General features: G+C 43.8%; 1 protein-coding gene across 1 annotated transcript; it reads left to right on the top strand.

Annotated features, from left to right (window-relative positions):
• The first annotated feature begins 3,956 nt into the window (after positions 1 to 3,956).
• Positions 3,957 to 11,697, top strand: LOC100494017 (extracellular calcium-sensing receptor). The gene is made up of 5 exons (XM_031898308.1): positions 3,957 to 4,141; positions 6,917 to 7,208; positions 7,626 to 8,447; positions 8,535 to 8,762; positions 11,461 to 11,697. The coding sequence occupies exons 1-5, from the start codon at positions 3,957 to 3,959 to the stop codon at positions 11,695 to 11,697; spliced, it is 1,764 nt and encodes a 587-aa protein (XP_031754168.1).

Here is an 11,697-nt window from a genome sequence, read left to right as displayed (position 1 = left end):
GGGGGTCCCTCAGTCCCTCAGTGTCTCACACACACAGGAGGGGGTCCCTCAGTCCCTCAGTGTCTCACACACACAGGGGGGGTCCCTCAGTCCCTCAGTGTCTCACACACACAGGAGGGGGTCCCTCAGTCCCTCAGTGTCTCACACACACAGGGGGGTCCCTCAGTCCCTCAGTGTCTCACACACACAGGGGGGGTCCCTCAGTCCCTCAGTGTCTCACACACACAGGAGGGGGTCCCTCAGTGTCTCACACACACAGGGGGGGTCCCTCAGTCCCTCAGTGTCTCACACACACAGGAGGGGGTCCCTCAGTCCCTCAGTGTCTCACACACACAGGGGGGGTCCCTCAGTCCCTCAGTGTCTCACACACACAGGGGGGGTCCCTCAGTCCCTCAGTGTCTCACACACACAGGAGGGGGTCCCTCAGTCCCTCAGTGTCTCACACACACAGGAGGGGGTCCCTCAGTCCCTCAGTGTCTCACACACACAGGAGGGGGTCCCTCAGTCCCTCAGTGTCTCACACACACAGGAGGGGGTCCCTCAGTCCCTCAGTGTCTCACACACACAGGGGGGGTCCCTCAGTCCCTCAGTGTCTCACACACAGGAGGGGGTCCCCCAGTCCATCAGGGTCTCACACACTAATTGTTGGAAATGACAGTCACATACAGGACAGAGTCTGTCTCAGTCTGTCAAATGCAGGATTTACAAAATGGACTTTTATAGGGATCTGTTCCATAACATCAGAACACTGACAGTAATTGCAGTAATTAATGAGCGAGGGAAAGTTAATTGCAATTACCAATCTATGTCCCTGACTTGTTTCATTCTCACAAGGGGCTGTTGCACCCAGTAGGAGCCCAATCAGCACCGCATGTACCGTCTGAGCATGGGATTATGGCTCTGGGCAAAATCATGGAAAATGGGCAGCTATGGCTCCAAATGTAAAAAGACTTGGGGGGCAACACAAGCACCATAAAAGTTCATGGAGGAGCCAAATAAGGGCTGTGATTGGCTATTAGGGGCCTCTATGCACCCTATCAGCTTACAGGGGCTTTATTTGGTAGGAAATCTTGTTTTTATTCAACCAAAACTTGCCCCCAAGTCAGGAATTCAAAAATAACTCCCTGGTTTGGGGGAAAAAGATGGAGGTAGTGGAACAAAATGGCGGCAGTAGGGAACAACCCTGTCAAATGTAAAAAGACTTGGGGAGCAACACAAGCAACATAAAAGTTCATGGAGGAGCCAAATAAGGGCTGTGATTGGCTATTAGGGGCCTCTATGCACCCTATCAGCTTACAGGGGCTTTATTTGGTAGGGAATCTTGTTTTTATTCAACCAAAACTTGCCCCCAAGTCAGGAATTCAAAAATAACTCCCTGGTTTGGGGGCACTGAGAGCAACATCCAAGAGGTTGGGGAGCAACATGTTACCCCTGAGCCACTGGTTGGGGATCACTGCCCTACACCAATGATTGCAAACCAGTGGCCCATGAGCAACTTGTTGCTCCCCAACCTCTTGGATGTTGCTCCCAGTGCCCCCAAACCAGGTGATTATTTGATTATTCTTGGCTAGGTGGCATGAGTTGGGTTGCCATATTTTCTGGAAACAAATACCGGCTTTCCTATATTTTTATATTTGTATTACATAGTAAGTTAGGTTGAAAAAAGACACACGTCCATCACGTTCAACCATAGTGCCTATATATAACCTGCCTAACTGCCAGTTGATCCAGAGGAAGGCAAAAACCCATCTGAAGCCTCTCTAATTTGCCTCAGAGGGGAAAAAATTCCTTCCTGACTCCAAGATGGAAAAGATGGTACAACCTCACAGCTCTCACTATAACAAACCCTTTCCGAATGTTTAAATGGAACCTCCCTTCTTCTAAACGGAGTGGGGGCCCTCGTGTCCGTTGGAAGGACCTACTGGTAAATAAAACATTAGAGAGGTTATTATATGATCCCTTTATATATTTATACATAGTTATCATATCCCCCCTTAAGCGCCTCTTCCCCAGTGTAAACAAACCCAACTTGGCCAGTCTTTCTTCATAACTGAGACTTTCCATACCCTTTCCACAAAGACGGCCTTTAGTATACAAAATGGCTGCAATTCAATTTGGGATAAGCCAGTGCCATATATGTATTTTTGATTAAAAAAAAATGCTCTATTTACTCATAGATGTTGGCCACACACTGACCAAACGATCCAGTACTGACTGATCATACTGCAGAAAAGGTACATGACAAGTAGAGGGAATAAGGCTTGGGGGGGTGCAAGGCATTTACCTCTTGCCCACCTACCCCTAGTCCAAGTGCTCCAGTCCCGCTCATGATCCCCCTCTCACTCACGTCCCTGCTCTCATCCAATCCTTGCCAGCCTGGCCCAGCATTACCCCCATGGTACTGGGTCTTGTGGTACTGGGTCAGGGCACAGTAGGTTAGTTTGGGGGAGAATTGGGGTCAATGTTCCCCTAGATATACCTGGTAGGCCAGCTTGAAGGTCAATAAGTGATTTAAGGTGTCTTTTATATTCTTGGAATTATGACTGAGTAGCTGATATCTCAGTGTTTTTCAATATAATTAGCTTTGTCATAAGCTAAGGGCACTCTGAAAGTTTTGACCTCCAGAAGGGGCTTGAATTTAAGAAGCCAGACATCCAATTATATCTCAGTTGAGTATTTTCTTCAGAAAGACTGTTATGGCTTATAGAAATAAGCCTTTTTGTAGTTGGGGGGGGGGGGGGGGCAGCCATTTAAGCTAGAAAAATAGAAGAAAAGACAGGTTACATAGTAGATAACTGATATGACCTGTAGAATACAATGATGTTTTACAGAGCTTATCTGTTATCTGCTTTGCAACCTGTGTCATTTAGCCCTATTTTAATGTTCTGCCCATGTCTGTTTCCCACACTCTAAAAACATACAGCCAGGTTTATTGTGTGTGTGAGATTGGGATAGGGACCTTAGATTGTAAGCTCCACTGCAAAAAGGACTAACGTGTAATCACTGCCAGGATAAGTAATAATAATATAACCTAAGACCAGGGATGCCCAACCTTTTCACCTGTGAGCCACATTCAAATATAAAAAGAAAGTTAGAGAGCAACACAATCGTTCAAAAGGTTCCTGAGGTGCCACATTTGGACTGTGATTGGCTGTTGTGGTAGCCCCTCGATGGACAGGCAGCCCAAGGGAGGCTCTGTTTGGCAGAGGTTTGGCACAACCAAAGCTTGACTTCATGTCAAGAATTCAAAAATAAGCCTCTGCTCAAAAATACATCCATTAGGTGGGTGGGCAACATGTTGCTTGTGAAGCCATTGGTTGAGGATCACAACCCATGATCAATGGTAGTCGTAGTGCTCTACTGCTGTTTGGGATAATATAGACACCATTACTAGAGTGGCTTTTGTACTCTAAAGACCAAAGAGAGGCCAAAGGGATGATTTACTCAAGAGTTTTACATTCCAAGAAGACCAAATATTGACCTTTCTCTTCCAGTCTCTCATGTGGACATGAAGCCTTTGACACAAGAAGATATTCCAGTTATTACCCCAGAAGACCTAATGTAGGGGACATGTGACCATGCCTTGACTTGGTGTTGCCTTGGGCAAATCCCTTACCTCGTGAAAGGGTCTCTTTTGGGACTCAGCTTGTAAAGACAAGAGATTAATATCTAGCATTAGATTAGATTCCCTTGGCAGTGTCAATAATTAGATATAATGAATGCCTGGCTCCCCTAGGTCCACTTCCCTGTACGATGTATAAAACCAGCAGAAGAAGCTCCTCTTGCTGTGATATTGCTTGTACCGTAGCCGTAGGGCTATTATGAACTGCGTCAGGGGGGCCAAAATGAGCTGCGAGAGAGAGTCAGTATCCTGCATGTTGGAGATGATTCTCTGCATTAGGAACATGTGTCACGTTGGGTTGTTTGGCCTATCAAAGGCAGGGTTTCTGTGTATCATGGCTATAGAGTTGTCCTCTTGTCTGGACTCCAGGATTGGCTGCAGCCTGCCCAACGAGAACCTTAGCGGCCATATGAGCCGTCCAGGAGATATTATTATAGGAGGGACATTCCCGGTTCATCTGGACAGAGTCTACGTTGACATTGATTTCACTAACAAACCCCCAGAGCTCCAATGTCAGATGTAAGTAACGGGGTATGGAACTGACACGGGGCAGTCCCTGGGTACCCCTGGAACTATAGCGGGGTGACTGTTACCCCAATGTTTCTATATATCTGTAACCTTGTTATGGGCTAAGGGGGCCCAGCCTGAAGGCCAGTTAGGGGGGGATTTGGGGTGAGTGCTTATTTGTGCCCTGGGTACCCCTGGAACTATAGCAGGGTGACTGTTACCCCAATGTTTCTATATATCTGTAACCTTGTTATGGGCTAAGGGGGCCCAGCCTGAAGGCCAGTTAGGGGGGGGATTTGGGGTGAGTGCTTATTTGTGCCCTGGGTACCCCTGGAACTATAGCAGGGTGACTGTTACCCCAATGTTTCTATATACCTGTAACTTTGTTATGAGCTAAGGGGGCCCAGCCTGAAGGCCAGTTAGGGGGGGATTTGGGGTGAGTGCTTATTTGTGCCCTGGGTACCCCTGGAACTATAGCGGGGTGACTGTTACCCCAATGTTTCTATATATCTGTAACCTTGTTATGGGCTAAGGGGGCCCAGCCTGAAGGCCAGTTAGGGGGGGATTTGGGGTGAGTGCTTATTTGTGCCCTGGGTACCCCTGGAACTATAGCAGGGTGACTGTTACCCCAATGTTTCTATATATCTGTAACCTTGTTATGGGCTAAGGGGGCCCAGCCTGAAGGCCAGTTTTTGGTCAAAGCGGAACTTGTATTGCCAGACAGTTTTTAAACATTTTGCACTGTTTCAATTTAGGGGCCTTTCCTCGGGGGGACTTTTAGTTTACCCAGGAAAACAATATATCGGTTTTTCAGGACAATCTAAGCTTTCAAAATATGGTAGAATTTTTGTGTAATTCCAATTCTGTAACAAGATATAGGCTTCTAAATGTCTAAAAATTAAAAAAAAAATCAAATTTTCCATAATATAAACACACATACTAGAAACAAAAATTATTCTATGCACGAAAATACAACTAATTTGGAAAGTCCCATGTCTCCTGAACGTGCCAATACCAAATATATATAGTTTTATGGAGATTTCTCACGTGTATAGGTCAAAAACTCCCAGCAGTAAACTACCAAATTCCCAAAGCACTGCTCCAGAAAGCTGCATACTTTAGATTTCAAGGCCAAAAATTCCACTAACAGAAGGTTTATCCCAGAAAATTGTACATTTTTGGAAAGAACAGATTCTGGGGAATCCAGAATAGGTAGAACTGTCTGTCTACTCCAAACTATCAAGTCGCAATGCTTTCCTAAAGTTATTGGTTTTTATAAAAATTTGTGACATTTTTAAAAAATCGCTTCAAAGCTTCCAGTCTATAGTATCTTATCTCCTACAGGTCATAAAGTAACCACATAAAACACCCTAAATATGAATTCCAGGGGTCCCCTGAACAGTTTGATGCCCAATATGTATAGGTTTCCCTAAGTATGTGGCATGTAGGGGCCCCAATGTGAACATACCCCCATATGATCTATCATTTCAGCTTCTGCAAAATCAACACATTTACATCATTATATGTAGGATAAAGCTAGTAAAAAGTACACTCACCCCAGAAAGTCATATATTTTTGGAAAGTACACATTCCCCCTGAATCTAAAATGGGTACCTGTGTCTTTCTACTCCAAAGTACCAAGCTGTAAAGCATTCCTAAAGTTGGCAGTTTTGATAACATTTCCAAATATCCCCTCAAAGCTTCCACTTTGCAGCATCTTATCTCCCACGTATCATTAGGTACCAAAGTAAAACACCCTGAATTTGAACACCAGGGGTCCACTGAACAGTATGATGCCCAATATGTATAGGTTTACCTAAGTATGTGGCATGTAGGGGCCCCAATGGGAACATACCCCCATATGATCTATCATTTCAACACATTTACATCATTATATGTGGGATAAAGCTAGAAAAAAGTACGCTCACCCCAGAAAGTCATCATTTTTGCAAAGTACACATTCCCCCGAATCTAAAATGGGTACCCGTGTACCCACAAAGCTTTTCTAAAGTTAGCAATTTTGATGACATTTCCAAAAATCCCCTCAAAGCTTCCATTTTGCAGCATCATATCTCCCACATAGTGTTAGGTACCAAGATAAAACACCCTGAGTTTGAACACCAGGGGTCCACTGAACAGTTTGATACCAAATATGTATAGGTTTACCTAAAAATGTGGCATGTAGGGGCCCCGATGGGAACATACCCACCTATAAGATCTATCATTTCAGCTCCTGCAAAATCAACACATATACATCTTTTATGTGGGATAATACTACAAAAAAGTATACTCACCCCAGAAAGCCATATAGTTTTGGAAAGAACACATTCCCCCGAATCTACAATGGGTACACATTTCTTTTTACGTGTCTGCTGCTTGTAGTTCGGTCCTGCGACAATCGAGTCGCAGGACCGACATGACAGCCCCCCTGGCTCGTTGCCCAGGGGGCTGTCATCGATAGAAACTCTCTGCAGTAATGGCACATGTATCCTTTATCTGCCAACAACATATGAGACACGTTGTTGGCAGTTAAAGCCTTTTTCTGCCACGACGTATGCCATACATCGTTGGCAGAAAAACGGTTAAAGGCAGTTTACAGTGCAACGTGTCTGTAACTTTAGCAGTAGAGATTCAATGACTACATGGGTGTAGGATCCCAACCTCCATAGTAAGGGACATGCAAGGGATTAGAGAAAAGGGTTTATTGGCCGGTCACATTAAAAAACTGGGGGTTCCTTGGGGTAAATTACAATATATTTGTAACAACAGCTGTTATCATTATTCCAGGTATGCAATTGAATATTATCACAGCATGCAGGCCCTAATATTTGCTGTGGATGAAATCAATTCCGATCCAGATCTTCTTCCCAACATCACGCTAGGCTACCATATCTTTGATACCTGCATTACTGTGCGCAGATCAGCCCAAGGGGCTCTTTGGATGCTGTCAGGGGGGCAAGAAATCACCCTAAATTATCACTGTTATCAAGAGGCACCTCTTGCCGGTATAATTGGGGACTGTGGCTCCACCCGCTCCATTCTCATGGCGGAAATGTTGGGACTGTACCGATATCCACAGGTAAACAAGGAACATTCTAATATATTATTATTATGCTTAATTATGGGCCATCTATTCACTTTTAGATGTATCTTTTCTACTTTTGTTCCATTTATGAGGCTGTTGGTTGGTTTCTTAGCTAAAGAGTTCTAAAACATCTAGAACACAAAAATAAACCTATACAAATTAAATATAGTAAGAAATTGTGTTTAAACCCCTTTGCCCACATAAAGGTTCCTTATCAAAAGACCTCACTTGGGATTTTCTGATATGAGTACAAATAAGTGAATGCAGAATTGACCAGTTCCAGATGAGGCCGCTGAACCTACACAAGTATCTACTTGAAGTAGACTATGATGTTCTAGGTTATTTTGTCAATTATTAGTAACAACAAGGAACAACATTAACTTTATTTGTCTGTCAACTACGCTCAAACAGATCAGTTACTTTGCAACAAGCCCCGTTCTGAACAATCGCGATCAGTTCCCTTCCTTTTTCCGTACCATACCTAGTGATGAATTCCAGATGAGAGGATTGGCAGAGTTGGTCTCCTACTTTGATTGGACTTGGGTTGGCCTCCTGGCCAATGATGATGATTATGGCCAATTCGGAATGCAAATGGTTAAACAAGAGGTCCTGATCTCTGGCGGCTGTTTTGCTTTCATTGAGAACATTTTGACCGGATTGCCAAATAGAAATGCCCCCCACCTTGCCCAGGTCATTAGGGAGTCATCTGCCAAAGTTGTGCTTGTGATATCGTCTGATTCTGATTTTGTTATTGTTCTTGAAGAACTAATAAGGCAAAATGCCACTGGCACTATCTGGGTAGGCAGTGAAGGTTGGGCTAATTCTGCTCTACTGTCTGATGAAAGATTCCAGCAGGTGTTGGTGGGCGCCGTGGGGTTTTCAATCCATGGTGGACAACTTCCAAAATTCACCAAGTACCTCAAGAGTCTCCATCCTTTTAAAGATTCCCATGATGCATTTGTAAGGGAATTCTGGGAGGAAGCTTTCTTATGTAAATGGCTCACCCAGAAGAATGCAACTGAATTTAGTAACAATGGTACCATCCATGCCTGTACTGGAAAAGAAATCACTGAGAGCCTGGTGGTTGAAGAAGTTCACAGAGGTTCTCTCAATGTTTACACTGCTGTTTATGCAATGGCCCAGGCCCTACACAACTTGCATCAGTGTACACCAGGAACTGGACCGTTCCTAAATGGATCCTGTGCTAATATTTCATCATTACGGCCTTGGCAGGTAAGTGACTTCACTTTTACACTAACTTCAATGTATTTCCCTGCTCAGGATCACTTTATATTGACTACAACGCTCAACATTTCGCAGCTTCTCCACTATGTTAAAAATGTGAACTTCAAGACCAAAGATGGTGGTCAAGTATCTTTTGATGCAACGGGAAACCCTCCAGCCGTCTATGACGTTGTGAATTGGCGTGCCAGTGTTGGAGGGAAAATGGATCAGATTGTTGTTGGAAGCTATGACTTGAATTCTGCAAATGGGAAGACTCTTAATGTAGAGAGAGACTCTATAATATGGTCCAACAGAGATACTCAGGTACGGCAAGAAAAGCCCATTAGCTACATAGATCCTTCCACGATTAAATAAAGTAGTGCAGATGTGTAAAGTTCTCTTGACTTTGCTTTGTTCTCAGTACACAAAGGTTTCAAACCTAGTTGTGAGCTTCTAATATATACACGAACAAGCCATTCACCATTTGGTTGGCCAAAATAAATCAAAGCAGGAACCAAAACTTTTTAATTTGAGTATTCTGTTGGAAAGTTCTTGAAGACCCCATTGCTCTCTACTGTATAAATTCACCCTCAGCTTTCTTCAACAGGTTTTGCTCCAAAAACATGCCCATAAATACCAATGGTTGCAAAAAAAAAAATGTTGCACAGTAGCCATAAAAAAAACGCCCATTGACTTCAATGTATTTTGTACATTTTTGCCGTTTCATACATTTTTTAGGCTCATCACTACTGCCCCCATCTACCTTCAGCTCTCCTCCCTACTACATAGCTGTGTTATATTTTGCTGGGGCCACTAGGTCATAGAATGTTGTTGTCAATGTGTCATACTGTCTGATACAGTAGATAGGTACAAGAAGGGGTTGGATGGGTGTTTAGCAAGTGAGGGAATACAGAGATAGCTCTTAGTACCAGTTGATCCAGGGAATGGTCCCATTGCCATCTTGTAGTCAGGAAGGAATTTGGGGTTTTCTCGCCTTCCTCTGGATCAACTAGCAGTTAGGCCTGGTAAAGGGTATGGAAAGTCTCGGTTATGAAGAAAGACTGGCCAAGTTGGGTCTGTTTACACTGGAGAAGAGGCGCTTAAGAGGTGACATGATAACTATGTATAAATATATAAGGGGATCATATAATAACCTCTCTAATGTTTTATTTACCAGTAGGTCCTTCCAACGGACACGAGGGCACCCACTCCGTTTAGAAGAAGGGAGGTTCCATTTAAATATTCGGAAAGGATTTTTTACAGTGAGAGCTGTGAAGTTGTGGAATTCCCTCCCCGAATCAGTCGTACTGGCTGATACATTATATAGCTTTAAGAAGGGGCTGGATGGATTCTTAGCAAGTGAGGGAATACAGGGTTATGGGAGATAGCTCTTAGTACAAGTTGATACAGGGACTGGTCCGATTGCCATCTTGGAGTCAGGAAGGAATTTTTTCCCCTCTGAGGCAAATTAGAGAGGCTTCAGATGGGGTTTTTTGCCTTCCTCTGGATCAACTTGTAGTTAGGCAGGTTAGGTATAGGCATTATGGTTGAACTTGATGGACGTATGTCTTTTTTCAACCCAACTTACTATGTTACTATGTTACTATGTTACTATATATAGGCATTATGGTTGAGCTTGATGGACGTACGTCTTTTTTCAACCCAACTGACTGTGTTACTATGTATTTATTGATATGGCCAAAAAATCATGAAATACTGGGGTCATTGTGTCATGTATTGCTGGGACCATAGTGTTCTTATACGCTGGGGTCACTAGGGCATGGGATACAGGGCTCAATGTGTGGTATATTGCTGGGGCAGTTTAATAACACCATGAATCACTTTATATTACTGAAACATTATGAACATATTAAAGTAGCTAAAATATTTGGTGCAAAATGGGAATTATATACAATTCTCCATGTCTTTTGAGCCACTTCAGCCACACGAGGGCTTGTCCAAATCTCAAATATTGAACAATTCAAAAGTTTTATAAAGTTTTGCTTTTGGGAAGGGTATACAAGTCATCTTCATGCCCAGCCCCAATTGACCAACAGGGGGAGATATACAACATTATTGATTATACCCATGATGATGCCCTTAGTAATAATGTATCTTGTACTTGTCTTCAATATCCACCCCAAATTCCCATAGGCCCCTATTTCCAAGTGCAGCCCAAGCTGCCTCTCAGGATTTCGGAAGGTGATTGTACCAGGAAAGCCCCTTTGTTGCTATGAGTGTGCCCGGTGTCCCCAGGGGCAGATTTCAAACATAACAGGTACTTTATTGTGCAGATAAATATACAGCTGATGTTAATAAACAGAATTAATATAATTGTTGTATTCCAGATGCTGCGGAATGTAATCCATGTTCCTGGGACACGTGGCCCAATCTACAGCAGGACAGATGCCTACCAAGGCCTACAGAGTTCCTTTCCTATGGAGATCCTTTGGGTTACAGCTTAGCAGCCATTTCCATCTTTTCCTCCCTGATCCCACTCATAATTTTAGCAGTTTTTATTCACCAAAAAAAGACACCAATAGTCCGAGCCAACAACTACTCCCTTAGCTGCCTTCTCCTGCTTTCCCTGTTCCTCTGTTTCCTTTGCTCTTTAGGGTTCATTGGTTACCCACAGCCTGAAAAGTGCCTTCTGCGCCAGGTGGCATTTGGGATGGTTTTTGCCCTCTGCATCTCCTGTGTTCTGGCCAAAACCATCACTGTTGTCATTGCCTTTAATGCAACCAAACCCGGCAGCAGCTTAAGAAAGTGGACAGGAATAAGGGTGTCCTACTGTCTTATTCTTTTATGTGCCCTTAATCAATTAACCATATGTGGTATTTGGCTGATCTTCTTCCCTCCATTTTATGAACTTGACACTGACACTAAACCAGGAATCATAATACTTAATTGCAATGAGGGTTCACCCTTTGCTTTCTGGTGCATGCTGGGATACCTTGGACTCTTGGCCTCCATCAGTTTCATTGTTGCCTTCCTGGCCAGACGCCTCCCTGACAGTTTCAATGAAGCCAAATTGATCACATTCAGTATGTTGGCTTTCCTCAGTGTGTGGGTGTCCTTTATCCCAGCCTATCTCAGTGCCCGGGGCATGTATACTGTGGCAATGGAGGTCTTTGCCATCCTGTCTTCCAGTTGGGCTGTGGTGGGCTGTATCTTTGTGCCAAAATGCTACATTGTGTTGTTCAGGCCCAACATGAACTCCAGAGAACATTTAATGGTTAAAGGCAGAGGCCATAAATAG

This window comes from Xenopus tropicalis, chromosome 3 (genome assembly GCF_000004195.4).
Source record: "Xenopus tropicalis strain Nigerian chromosome 3, UCB_Xtro_10.0, whole genome shotgun sequence".
Lineage (NCBI taxonomy): Eukaryota > Metazoa > Chordata > Amphibia > Anura > Pipidae > Xenopus > Xenopus tropicalis.
Note: the sequence above shows the minus strand (reverse complement) of the source record. Positions and strands in the feature narration are given on the sequence as shown.